This window comes from Manis javanica, chromosome X (genome assembly GCF_040802235.1).
Source record: "Manis javanica isolate MJ-LG chromosome X, MJ_LKY, whole genome shotgun sequence".
Classification (NCBI taxonomy): Eukaryota; Metazoa; Chordata; class Mammalia; order Pholidota; family Manidae; genus Manis; species Manis javanica.
In genome coordinates this window covers 24200265-24215092 of record NC_133174.1, presented here as the reverse complement: position 1 = coordinate 24215092, position 14828 = coordinate 24200265, and the positions used below count along the sequence as shown (strand labels likewise).

The window sequence follows — 14828 nt, the reverse complement described above, 5'->3', positions numbered from 1 at the left end:
GAAAAAGAAAAGCTTGAACCATGAGAGAGTATAGACAAGACCCAAAGAGAGGGGGCCAAGAAAGGACAGAACTTCAAGAAAAAAATAACCAATAGCCCAGTTGCTACAAATAAATCGAGTAAATGAGAACCTAAAATTTTTCACAATGTCCATTGCTGACTGAATTACTTAACTATTTTCACAGAAACTCCACGTGACAAGCAAATTCAAAATGTCAATTTGGCTGGGGTGGCATTCTTCCACATGTCACTCAGCCTTCTCCAAGGATGAGCAGGTTGGCCCAAGGCATGTTTGTCTCATGGTTATGGCAGAAGTACAAAACGGATAGCCCCACTGTAGGAGCACATTCTAAGCCTCTGCTTGTGCCACTTCTGTATATTAACATATTAACATCCCATTAGGATGAGGCAGAGTAAGTCGTATAGCCAAGCTCATCATCAAGGGCAGAAAAGTTAACTGCTTCTTGTAGCAGGAAATCTGAAGTTACATAGCAAATGGCATGGATATAGGGTGCAGTAGAGAATTGGGGCCACTAATGCAATTTGCCACAGTGACAATTACGTTCTATCTATTACATCAGAATAGTTTTAGTGGGATGGTGATGGCAGAAGCCAGATTTTGATGAAATACCGAGTGGCAGGAATGTAATAAAGTTGAGGCAATGAGCTAATCATTTGCCTTCTAGCCTGCTTAACTGTGAGGGGAAAGAAAATGATAGCAGATTTTGTTGGTGTTGTTTAAAGATAAGGGGAGAGACTCATGTTTGAAGACTGTAGAGAAAGTGCCTGCAGGAAGGCAAGAGGTGGAAAAGACACAAAGATAGAGAGAGTCCATGGAGGAGGATCCCAGAATAGATGAGGGTCCAGACGGAAGAATCAGACTCCTACAGCAGAAGAGTCATCTCTCCCTCTGAGACTGAAGAGAAGGATGCAAAATAAAGTCTGATATTTCATGAAATATATACTGGGTATGTTAAATTTCCCCTGTGTAACTGTAAGTAGGGTCATTTCCTGTGAGACTTGTTCTAGGTTGTATTGTTTGAGCTTAATTGGAAACCACCCTAGATATTTCAGAAGGAATTTACTATAGAGGACTGGTCCCATCGCTAATGGGGGAGCTGAGAAGCCCAGTAGGAGAGAGTGAAGCAAGGAGATTAACAGCGTCAGGAAGCTGTTACCACCTCAAGGACTGGAGGGCCAGCCAGTGTTGCCAAAGCCCAGAAACCAGAGCCATCTGTGGGGGGCACAGCAGGTACTGAAACTGCAGAGGGCAGGGCCGTTCAGTGGGAAATTGAGACACAAAGATGACACTGCCCACATAGAGAGAAAGGGAGATGCACTTTAGTTTCACCCTGCTTCCTGCTCTTTCATCTCTCATCAGGGCCTCTCATGGCCTAACTCATCTAAAAGCAGCTAGCAAGAAATACTGAGAAATTCTGGTCCCCAAGGGGGTTAATTCATCTGCAATACTGAGTAGAGTAGGAGATGGCCAGAGAGAATGGATGTAAGAGCTAATAAGCTTTTAGCTATTAGCTCACAGAGCTAATTTTTTTTGTATGAATCTTTTAGTTCTTGTATGCAAACACAGTGTCCTAGGCAAAATGACAGAAACCCAAGATGTAGAACTTTTTATCCATAAATACATTAGGATCATGTTGTATAATTTTCCAAGCAATTTAATTTTGAATTTGACCTCACGACAAACCTGAGGCACAAGCAGAGTAAGTAGCCCCATCCAGTTTTACAGACAACTAAACTGGGGCTGCAAAGGTTAATGACTTTCTTAAGATCAAACTGCAAGACAATCACCAAGCAAGACTTCCTGGGAAGACACCTTTTCAGTTCCTCTGCATTGCCTTTCAGGAACCTCAATTGAATCACAGTCATTAAAATTTAAAAATCTAGGTCCTCTGGAACAAATGTTAATTCCACTTGTAGGTGAACATCCCAGAACACAATTTATAAGAAAACTTAAACAATACTCAACCTTAACATTTTAATTATAGGTCTATGTCCTCACATCTATCTTCTAAATTAAAGGGAGCCTTTTAGAGCTGCAGCATTATGCACGATGTCTATAAAACAGGGAGTCCCTTGCTTTGTATTCAGCAGAGACTCCTCTTCTGGTGAATGTAGTGTGGCTCAGGAAAAACAGTAGTAGTGGTGGTGGTGGTGGTAGTAGTAATGATGATTATAGCTAGTATTTAAGGCTTCAGATATGCCAGGGACCATTCTAAGTGTTTTCCCTGGATTTTCTAAATTAACCTCATAATAATCTCTCAAGGTGGATACTGTTAGTTCACCCACTTAACAAAGGACAGAACTGAGGCACAGAGAGGAAAATTAACTTTCCCATTTGTCACATAACTAGTAAGTGATCAAGCCAATATTCAAACCTAGCAGGCTCATTCTATTGCCTAGATTTTTAACTGCTCTTTCTCCTCCTCCCCTGTTTTCCCCTATATAGGGTCAATAACCCTAAAAAGAGTTCTTTAAAAAATTTTAAAAATGAGAAAAGACAAAGATTAAAAATGAAAACCTTTAATGCTCAAAAGTCTGCAAATTAATTCAGATTGTCCCAGAGTCTACAATCATTTTTCTGCCTAAAATACTGTGTATAAATACCAAGCACAAATTATAGCATCATCATATTAGGTTTGAATATGAAATTTCTTTCCTGGTTAGGGACACAGTCTTTTGGGGATTTAGCATTTACATTCTTCGTAGAAAATACACATACACAAGCATCTTTTTTTATAGGCTAGTGCTCACAGTGTTTTAAATTCCTTCACACACTGTGATCGCCACACAAACAATTCTCTGTAATGTATACCATGGTAAATAGAATCCAGAAATAAAAAAGAAGTATATGTGAATTCTATTATATTTTTGAATTTATACTTTTTCTGTGATCCAGAGTTATCCCACTAGTACATTTCACAGTAGTAGGCAAAGCTGGTCGACGTCATTGTGCCTAGTGTGAATGACACTTGGTCAAAGGCCAAGATGGTCAACATATTACCTTAGAAAGAAGGAAAACCAGTCTGTCCTGGTGAATGTCTTTAGGAAGGGAGATGAGAAGGCTGTGATTGAGAACCTCTGACTTTAGATAAGGGCCTTAGCCCTGTCATTGTTGATCAAGGGCAATGGGATTTTTTTTTCTTTTTAATCCTACATCCTCACAAAATCTGGGCCAGTATTGAGTGACAGTTAGTGCTTGTAGTTAATGGTAGTAGGGTCAACATTTCCTTAGGTTAAAAAAAAATCTGAATCTAAATGTGAATACAAATTTGAATTAAAACAATGGATAACTTGTACATTTTTGCCTTTCAAGCATTAAAGTATATCAAACAGCTCTGGTTTGAGTCCAGCCTTACTCTTTTGCTACCTTTTTACTCTGAAGTCTCTAATTTAACATTAGCTTGCTATTTCCCTCAAGATTTGGGGAAAGTCTAGCATACTTTTCAACTTCTAGGTATTTTTTATGATCTGTTCATTAGAACCAGAGAGTATATCCTTATATCTGGACTTCTCAAATAGCAACCCATGATTGAGGGGTGGCTTCCAAGGTTATTTCTCTTTCTCAGGTAAAATAAATGATTTTAATTATACTTATTAATTTTTTAATTTATATTTTATATGCCTAAATTTATACGCATTTGCTCTGATGTTCGTTCATCGTAAGTATTTCTTTAACAATCCTTCTTAAAAAGGAATTAATTACCTTGGGAAAAAAAGTAACCAAATTACTGAGTTTTGTGGATTCTTATACTCCCGATTAGACATTTGTTAGATTAGAGATAATAAGCTCTTTCTTAAGATACAAAAGCAGTTTTCTGGGCAATAAGGGCCAGTTGGTTTTTCCTATCTTAGAGTGCATTACTTTTACCACTGTAGGTTTGCCACATTTGAGGAGGGGTGAAGGAAAACGTAATCTTGTAACCTAGGACATTTCTAGAAAGGGAAAGCCTTCAGGATGTGTGTTTCACCTCCTTGGAAAGGCTTTTGAATAGTGTGAGGCTCTGAAGAGTGGAAAACAGGAGCTGCTGGGCTTGATCAAAGGAGTATATAAAGAGAGGCAGACATTCCACAAGAATCACTTTTAATTGCTTTGTAGTGCAGCAACTATAGTAAGCCTTTAAAAACTGTCTGTTTGTCTCTTTTTTTCACAGCAAAAGTTAGTGATATTGGCTTTAGCTGCTTGGTGCTAGTACTAGTTTGGTTATCGGGGTCTATTGGCTATATGCTCAAAATGTAATTATTTCATTTGATTCTAAATGAGGATGTTCTACTCCACTGAGAAATGGCAGATTATATATTGATGATACGTTTTCAAGGAACAGGAGTCCACTCAAACATACTGAAACTATGCTAAAAGTGCTAGTTTGACTTTTATTTTATAAACATACTAGCACGAAATAACAAATATTAAAACAAAAATGATTATTCTTTCCAGAAACAACAATTATTTTCAATTTCCTCTGTTCCCCTTCTTGTTTGTGACTATGTATTTTTTACAGATTTAAGAAACACAGTGCAGATAGAAATGCGCTTTGTTTTTACTTATGACTTCTATGCATATTTAGTGCATATTAGACCATTGGGTTGATCTAGTATGTCATTTTAATGTCTTCTCATTTTTTTACTTAATTAATGAAGATCTTTATTCCTATAGTATATTTCCCTTCTTTTAAATATTTGATTAGGAAAAAAGACCAAAAGTGAGATTACTGGATCAATGGGAGTAAGCATTTGTATGTCACTTGGTATCTATAGCCAGACTGTCCCAATAGATACTGTTCCCAGCAGCAGTGCATGAATGTGCTAGTTAAGCCATGGTCTTTCTGGCTTTGCATTTTATTTCTTATTAATGTAATTGATGTCAAATTGTACCATCTTGATTTAGTACTCTATTTTTTAAGTTAATTTTTCCTTTCCCTTTTTTCATAAGAACTTTTTACTCTTTCTCTCATTTGAATTTGCTGTTCCTATTCCTCTGCTCATTTATCAATTGTTCAACCCACCATGGTGGAATTGATATAACTATCTTGGCAATTTAATATTATCTCACTGCTTAGAAGCCTCTCCTCCATGCGCTTGCAGCATTGCTCAATAGAAATTTTGGGCTCGTGTGCTTCCAGATAAGCCTATCATTTTTCTATTTCTTTCTTTGATGTATGATATGTCAAGTGATAAGATACATAGTTTGCTACTGTTCAATTGCCAAAGACAAAGAAGAAAGCGTAGGTCATTTGGTTTAGCAAGATTCTTATATTTGAAATGTTATCTTGGTTTTGAAGTAGGATCTTTTTAAAAGTAGTATGGATAAATTGATCTTCAGAAAAGTTCATAACTAGAACAGCAGCACTGCTCTTTAGATGTTCAATAGTTTCTGTATGCAGCTTTAGTTGAATGCCAGCAGATGGCACTAATTACATAAACAATTGAACAAGTTAATGAAGAAGGAAAGAAACAAGGTTTTTTTTCCATTCATATTTTGGTATATGTCATATAAACATGATATGGGAGCTTATTTGTATAGTTTCTTCTCTCCCATGATAAAAACAGTTAAGCCCCGTTTACTTCCAATTAATTGCTACTAAATTGAAATACCTGATTACTGTTCCAGATGCTGCATTTGAAAAGTTTTATCATGAAAACTAGTATAACTAGGTTAGCTTATATTCTCATTAGAGTAAATCACATGGTAGGTTAAAAGCACTCATGTAGACATGCTTTGACCTGAGTATTCAGAAGCTCTTCATGAAGCATTTTAAGAAACTCCAACTAGAGATTTCAGAGAAAACTGACATTTGTTCTTTTTCTCATGTATATCTATAGCAGTTGGCCAAAGACCTCCGCCAGTGGCAGATAAATATAGATGTGGCAAATGACTTGGCACTGAAACTTCTCCGGGATTATTCTGCAGATGATACCAGAAAAGTGCACATGATCACAGAGAACATCAATGCCTCTTGGGCTAGCATTCATAAAAGGTACGAACTACGTCATTTCTGAGACTACTGTTGCCTCTCATGATGGTGTGGTGACACTGGGTGGCCAGGGCAGATTTGTTTTCCCAATCCTGCTAAACCGCGGCTTGGGAGGAGCCAAGATGACAGATACCAACTAAACTTACAAACTTGCCTAATTCATCTTACTTTAAAGATGAGGGACCTGAAGACTGGTGAAATTCAATGATTTGCTCACAGTCATGAAGGTAGTGGTATAACTAAGAGATTAGACAGAAACAAAATACTGCTTTGTAGCTAGAAGAGCCATTTGTCAGTCTGCTCTGAGAACTCTAGCCAACGAAATGTCATTCTATTCCATCGTGGCCCACACTGCCCCATCCTTAATCTGACAAGGAAATAATTTTGGACTTCACCTTGGAGTTATAGCTGCCCATAGTGCCATCATTCTGTCTCACTCCGTGCACCCAAAGGGAACATCTGCAGTATAACACGACTCATAACTTCATTTCCCATTATGTATCTAGGGAAATTAACAGCTCTTAGAGACCCCACCTCCTCAAAATAGGTCCAGTCTCCTGATTATCCACTCTTATAGCCCTTTGTGCTTTTCTTTTATTAACATTTATCCTAATTATGATTATAAATAAAAATGTGAATTATGTAACTGTTTAGTGTTTATCCTTCACATTAGTCTAAACTCCCTGAGAACAGAGGCTGTCTTTTCTTATTTAACACATCCTGGGGGCTTGAACCAGGTGATGTAATAGAGAGCTGGTAACTGTTTGTTGAAAGATGACTCTCTTTGCATAATGTAGTGTTGCCTTGTTCGTGCTTTGGTAAGTTAAGTATTATCAGGTACTCATTTATCTGTCAGAAAACAGGGGCAAAATTAAAATTAGTACCTATGCAGTGATGAGAAAGACCCCAGTGTAAGGCAAATTACTTCTAGAAGATGACATGGATTACTGAAGAAGTTGCCTAGGTGAACTTTATTAAGAAGAAAAGTCCACCATTGAGGGGAAAAAAAATTTCTTTTTTGAACTCAGAGCAGAAACTCTTAGGAATAATGAGGTATTGGTATATGGAAATTGAGAGACCAAATATATCTTGAAAATGAGTTAAAGATTGAAGAGTAAAACCTCCTGAGGATTTAAGCTGGTGAATATAGCAGCTCTAGTCCTGAATTCTGGACAGCGGATGTTCAGAGGACTGCACAAAAGAAGATTCCACCTGAAGTTGGGGAATCATATTTAGGGCCTTATCAAAAGGACCCTTGCGGAGGGAGGACAAACTTGAACAAGGGACTGTTAACTGAAAAAAATTCTCCAAGTTACTGTCTCCTCACAGTAGCAAGGTTTGGATTTTCTGCTCCAAATGCAGATCTAGTATGTGTCTGTTCGGTTACTGGAGGGCAGATGACGCTCAGGAAGACTTACTCATATGGAATGAATTGGTATCAGAGAGTCAATATTTAGATCTCAGTGGGAAATACCTGCTTCTCAAAGAGCAATTGGGGAAAGCAAATTGAAATCAGAAATTAAATTGGTGAGGTTAGGAAATGTAAGCTAACAAGCGGCCAAAAAGAAAGACTTGTTCATGGTACAAAACCAGGGAGGTCTGTCCCACCTACACAGCTCTTTCTGGCAGTCCCCTCGCCCCCCATTCTCATGCTCTTTAAATTGCCACACAGCTCTCTCAGTCCTTTGGATCACTTTTTTGAGGTCTTTGGATTGTTCAGAGGAGGAGCTTCCAGTTTATATATTCTGACTTGGTCTCTAAAAAGCTACCACCCAAGGAAAGTATATAGTTATTTCTCCAATGGGTAAAGTAAAATAGAATGTTAGAAGCCAAATTACATTTTTTGCTGGCCCATACAGAACCTGCAAGCTAATTTTGACTCATGCCTCCCAAGTTTTTCCCTGTTCCTTTCTCACATACACTCCGTGAATATTCACCCACTGGTGTAGTTTCAACCTGCTGACGCCTATCCATTTATACTGTTTGCAACTGAGATTATCTTTTGAGTTTCAGACCTGCATGTCCTACTGATTTCCTTCCGTTTTTATGTCCCTCAGGAATTTCAAACTGAATAGGCCCACAGCTGAACTCAGCTTTGCCCTCTTCCAACCTCTTTCTCCAAATGCAGCCTGCTTTTCTTCCTGTGATCCCTGTCCAGGGAACACCACCAAAGCCCATCCTGTTGTCCAGATCAGAAACTCACGTTTGCCTCTTCCTCCTGCAACTCCAACAGCTAAAGCTATCGCAGAGCTATTTACAGCCTAAATGGCCTTCAAATCCAGTCTCTTCTCTTCATCCCTGCTCCTTGACTACCCTGTCTTGCCTGAATGACTACATGATTCATCTAATTGGTTTCCCTCTTTGCATTCTTCCTACTTCCCATCCATTCTCTACATAGAATGCAGAATGGTCTTTCTAAATTCAATATGTTCATGTAGTTCACTCCCTTCCCACTTTTAAAGCCTTTTGTGACTTATCCATTATTATTTAAAGATAATTGCACTCCTTTAAATGACCAAGGTCTTGTAGGAAGTGGCCTTTCCTTAAACTCCAGCCTAATTTTCTGCTGTCTCTCCATGCCCTCCCCTCACACCCCCCACACAACTAAGTAACATTGAGCTATTTTCATTTCTTCATAGCTGTGCTCTTTCCTCTCCATAACCTGCTGACATATATTTATTATTCCTTCCTCTTTGCCTGGTTAAGTTCTGTTGATTATCCAGTTCTCAGTGTGAATGCCAATTCCTCTAGGAAGCCTTCTCTAAGTACTAATCCTAAAGCCCATGGTCTTTTGGACCCCATTATAGTGTTATCTCACTGCACTGTATGAAAGTAATTACAGGTCTTTGTCTTTTATGAAAATATTGACTCTGTGAGGGTATGCACATTGGCTGCTTGTCTGCTGTATTACCTGGCACTTTGCTTGACATGTAGTAACTATGCCCAAAACATTTTTGTTTGAACAAACGAAAAATAACTCCAAGTGTTCTGGTATGCCAACAACTGAATGCGGGAAAAAAATGTATTCATTAGGAATACTTTCAGTTTCAAGTAACAGAAAACCCAAGTGGACTAGCTTTCCTAATAGAGGTCTATTTGCATCACTTAATGCCAAGTTCAGATGTAGGCAGATGCTGATGTTGGCTCAGTGGCTCAGCAATGTCAGCCCTGAAGTCTTCATGTTCTTCTTGGCATTTACCCCAAACGTGTGCATCCCAGCTGGAAGAAGAAGGGAAAGTGGCAGTGCTTATATCATGAAAGCAACAGTTTACCCAGGAACTTTAGGGCCAGAATTATACCGCAAACCCTTTTATTGCCTAGGAATTGAGGCTGAGCCAGCCAATAAAGAATGTCTGCTCCAAAGGGCATGGAAGAATCAATTGACAAACTGGCATGCTATAGCTGGAGAGCATTGTTTCCTGGAGAGATAACCAAATTTTTAAGCAAATACAGTATATTCATGTAGGTCGTATATTCATTTAGAGTATGTTTGTACAGTATGTTCATGTAGGATCATGACAACAGTGGACCATTTGGGCTTGATGGTTGCTCTGGGCAGTGTGAGAGGTCTTGACAGCTGGATTCTCTATTAGCTAATGATACCTTTACTTTAGAAGTCCACATTCTCTGTAAGCTATGTGTGTCAATTGCACAAATTAAACCATATTCTACTTGGCTACAGCTTCTCTAATTTTACATTTCCACAGGTCTTAGGTCTTAGGTACATAAAGAACAAGAAAACATTTTATGTAATCTTTTGTATTTTGACTGTTTTATCCAGTATCTTGCCCTGATAAATCCAAACGTGAAGTAACATCACTATCATCCACCAAATTTGTGTGGTCCAATAGGGCAGTGACTAGTCACAGGTGGCTACTTAAATGTGAATGAATTTAATTGAAATGTAAATTGGATCAAATTTAAAATGCATTTCTTTATCTCATCAGTCACCTTTACAGTGCTCAAGAGCCCCAAGTGGCTTCCCTATAGGACACTGCAAAGCAGAATATTTCCATCATCACAGGAAATGTTATTGACAACCCTGCTGTAGATCATCTTTGTAGATGTTCGCCTAAGTAGTTTGGGGTACATTTATAGCAATTACATACTACAACTTCAGAAAGAGTTTTTGCCAGATTTTATAAATAAAAAGTGTTTCCATTACAAAGTGGTTCACATTATTGTTTCTTTGTTTCTATCTTACTTCTTCTACTTAACCATTTTCTAGAATCAGACTTTAAAATCTCAAAAACGACAACTATTGCAGGATATAATCACTTTCACTTTTGTTGTTGGTCTTGTAAACATAATTTTAAAAGGAGACATTATTGATATTGATATTTGAGTTATGGGGAAAAGGTATCTCGTATATTTGAAAAATATCTGTAACCAAGACTTTTTATGTAGGAGGGACTCTGGTGAAAACATTCTGATTACATTGTTTCTTACAGTTTGGGTTTTGCTACTAAACACCAATGTATTGCTTGCACTGAAACTTTCAATCATATGAAGAAATATGTGCAAAAATTTGTATACTTGGAAGCCTATTTAAAGCAATAAAATTTTCAATTCAGTTTTAAATTGTTGAATGTCAAATAAGATATAAAAATGTAACTTGGAAGAACATGACTTTGATACCATATACTGGCAGGCTGTAGTTCAAGACATAATCAAAAACAAAAGTAAACTAACCTTGTTTTGTATTTTAGAGTTCAAGTTAAGTTTATTAATGGGTCAGAGGAATCTTCAAATTCTATACTGGCTTTGGTTGGACCTTTATTTACCATTTTATATAGATAAATATAGCCATATGGGCCTAAAAGGGATTAATCTACCATTCATGAATTAAAACTAAATTGTGTAGTTTAACAATTCAGATCAGAACATAGATCGTCATTGTGACTTATATAGGAAAATATTTTGTTTTCCTGATCATATTCCCTATAGAATCCACGTTAGCATTATTAAGCCAGAAATATGGGCCTCTGCAAGTTCATTACTTTCTCTTCAATCTGTGAATAGATATGAATTGTTGAATAAGGTAATATTAGATGTGATATTGCAAATTATTGTGAGAAGCCTGTAAGGATTAGATTTCAAGGACTGCCATCTGGTTGATGACTTTATGATGACACTGTCATGAGATTTCATTTCCTTATTTCTATTCCAGGATCACTCTTTAAGCAAGAAATGAACATTAACTCTGAATAGTCTGTCACTATATGAGGGCTTCAATAACTACCAATCAGCAAGGAGCAAACTCATCAAGTAGAGGGGCTGGTACTAGTATCAGAGGCTTCAGTAGGGCTGGAGGTTCCTCACAAACGCTCCCAGATACTTGAAGAATATGTGTAGGACCTAGGAAAGATTCAGAATGTGTGTATGTGTGTACATGAGCATATGTATATATGCATATGTGTGTTCATGCATGCAATACACTATTCCTTAAACTAATATATCTGTGTTCTCCTGTCCTCCCTAATGATATGTTTCAAAGTTTAATAATCACAATCAATACTTGATAAACTGAAAAATTTTCACCTCTGTGCTCCATCCTTGTTAACCATGAAGCACTTATAAATTACTCCTTGCTGCTCTGTTTCGAGGTTCTTCCTCTTCTTCACTTTAGAGAAACAATAGAAGAGCAGGGGAATTATTAAGCCCTATATTATATGCAGGGCAAAGAGCTACTTTAGCTGGACGCTGGAGTTCTTTCATATTTTCCATCATATTGTTTTAGTAATTGTTCTGCTTTCTTTCTCTGGGATCTTCAGTTTCTTCTTTCTTCTTGCTCCTTCCTGCAGCCAATCATCACGCTCAAGTCTCCCTCATCCTAAAAGAACTTTTGAGGCTATCCTTTCTATCCACCTAGGCTTGTTTCCCCTTACTCTCAATTTTTTTGAAGCAGTAATTGACATTGCTGTTTTCTATTCTTCAGCTCCTAGTGATGGTTTGACCCACTCCAATCTGCTGTCCCTGGCACCACTACTTTATTGAAAACAAGGATTCACTAAGGTCATCAGTGACTTTTGTAATAGCTAATGGCCCTATTTCTATTTATCCGTCTACCTGAATTCATTTTAACATTGGTCCTGCTGATCAACTGTACTAGTTGAAACTTTCCCTTTCTTGGGTTCCAGAATGATATTATCTTACAATTCTCCTGTTTCTCTAGTCAAGTAGTGAGGGTGTGGTGCTTCGCACATTGTGAGAGCCTGGTAAATGTCATCTGTCAAAAACATCATAAGAATTCATCCACTCACTCCGTGATATTATGGTACTAGGTATGTACTAGGTAGGCTCAATTCTTGGTAGTAGGTACCCAGCAGTGAAAATCCTTCCTCTCGTGAAACTTATATTCTGGGAAGGAGAGGGTAGAAGACAGTAACAAAAAAAAAAAGTTAAATATATGGTATTTAAGATTGTGGTAAGTGCAATGTGGAAACATAAAGAGGGAAAGGAGCTGAGAATGTTTGTGTGTGTGTAAAAGAAGTGCTGCTCTTTAAATATGGTAGCTAAGAAAGACCTCGCTGAAAGGGTGACATTTCAGCAAAATGTAAATGTAAAGGACCTCAGGATGTGAGCCACATAGGTACTTGGAAGAAAAACAGTCCAGGAGGTGCCTAATAAATGGCAATGTCTTGAAGCAGGAGTATGCTTGGCATGAGGAGCCCTGAGGCCAGTGTGACAGGAAAGGGTCAGGCAAGCAGGATTGTAGTAGATGAGTCTAGAGAAGTAAGAGGAATCTGAATATGCTGGTCCTTGTAAGCCCCTGTACAGACTTTTGCTTTTACTGTGAATAAGATGGAAGTCTCTGGAGGATTTTGAGCAGAGGAATGGTATGTTTTGACTTATCTGGCCCCTCTGTTATAATAGACTGAAGGGAAGTGAGTGAAATCATGAGGAGACTCTTACTATATTTTATTTGAGAGATGACTGTGGTTTGGACCAAAACAGGAGAAGTGAATGAGGTAAGAAGTGGTTGGATTCTACTATATTTCCAGGACAAAGTCTGAAAGGTTTTATAATGTATTAGATTGAGGTGAGAAAGAAAGCGAGGAATCAAGGAAGACTGAAGACTTTTTACCTGAGCAACTGGGAGATGAGATACCCATTTACTGAGGTGGAGAAGGCTCCAAAAGCAACATATTTTAGGAAGAAGATGGTGACATATTACTTTTGAAATGTCTGTTCTGCATCCAGGTGCAGATGTTGAGTAGATAGGTGGATATAAAATCCTAAGTTCTGGGGAATGGTAGTGACTCGTGATACAAATTTGGCAGTTGTAACAATAATCAATATTGTTACACTCTCTTCACTCTATACAACCCTTAAATGTTGGTGTTCTATTCTTATTTCTCTCTTCTTTCTTTATATACATTATGAGTACCTATCTCTGCTGGCTTCAACTACCATTAAGACTTATCAGTTTTTATTTCCATTTTATATCTTTCTCTTTATCTCCAGTACTGTACCTACAGCCACCTACCATACATCTCCACCTGCATAGCCTAGTGGCTATAAAATGTCTCAAGTAGAAGGCATTATCTGCCCCTAAAACAAGGGTAGATTTCCTAGGTTTTCAGTGTAGTTTAACTGCTTAATTTTATTGGCTCTAAATCTGGAAACCTATGAATGACCTTCTCCCTTTCCCTCCCTCTCTCTTCTCTACTCAACTGATACATGTATTAAATTGGCTTCTAAATCTGTGAATTTCACTCCATCCTGAAGTCCCTTCATATGTTGCCTGGGAGATTGTGACCACCTCTTCCTTGTGTGCCCAGCCATCGAGTCTATAGACTAATTTGGCCTTCATACTGGCCCTGGAGTTCTTTTCCTTAAAACTAATCTTCTGGTTTCTCTTTGCTCTCAACACATTTTTTTCCTCTTCTGAGACCTGACGGATGATATTTACACATGTGTTACGCTCCCAAAAGCATACCCAAATTTTTCTAAAGATAAGAACAAATAAACAAACCTGATTTTTTTTTTTCAGGGAAGAAAAGCAAATAGTATCACACATTCTTGTTTGTTTGTCAGTTAGTTTATTTAGCAGAGAGACAGGCATGCAAACTTCATGAAAGTGACCTGTGCTTCACCTACAAATGCTGTCCTTTCTCTAAACATTTTTGAAATTCCTTTTCTGGAAATACCTGGGCACTATTTTATGATCATGAGATAACTGTTGTATTATTGTATAGCCATACCTTGCTCAATAATTATATCCAGTGATTGTGAATTGAATGAAACAATCAGATGTTGGGCATCAAATGGCTTTGGATTATTTCCAAAAATGTAAAGGATGGAGACTTGCTGCTGCCCTTGAAGCTATGTAAAGAATTTGATACAATGTAACAGGATGTTTGTTTAAAATGCAACCTCTTATTAAGTCAGGGAGTGCTTATGATGTATTTGTAGCATGTTACAGTCATAAATAGTAAAAGCTACAAATGACCCTAAAGCTGCCAGCTCAAAATTCTCAATTTGGAATAGCATATATTTAATCCCTCTCATGCAAAATATACTTTCTAATCCAGCTTTGGGACTAAAAGGATTTGATACATGAAAAAAAAATCCAATCCGTTAAGCAGCTCCTTTAGGCGCACTTCTTTTAGCAGTATGAGGAAATTTCTCTTGGCTCCTCAAGGAAAAATTGTACGTATAGTTATATGGCGCTCTCGTATTTATACTGCTGAGACCCAATCTTCCCAACTGATTATGAAGCATAAGAAGCCTCACCATCTTACAGTAGAGTATTGTGATACCTGTAATACGAACCTTGAAGCTCTGGGCCAAGGAGTGTCATGATCCAGATGTATCTAAAAGGTTCACGTGG

At 37.8% G+C, this 14828-nt stretch overlaps 1 protein-coding gene across 10 annotated transcripts in view; it reads left to right on the top strand.

Annotated features, from left to right (window-relative positions):
- DMD (dystrophin) overlaps positions 1 to 14828 on the top strand; it is a 2259748-nt gene that overhangs the window by 1749806 nt on the left and 495114 nt on the right. For all 10 annotated transcript variants that reach the window (XM_036992000.2, XM_036992004.2, XM_036992005.2 and 7 more), the window contains one exon: positions 5841 to 5995. In XM_036992000.2, coding sequence (XP_036847895.2) covers positions 5841 to 5995 — 155 coding nt within the window. The remainder of the gene's footprint in view (positions 1 to 5840; positions 5996 to 14828) is intronic.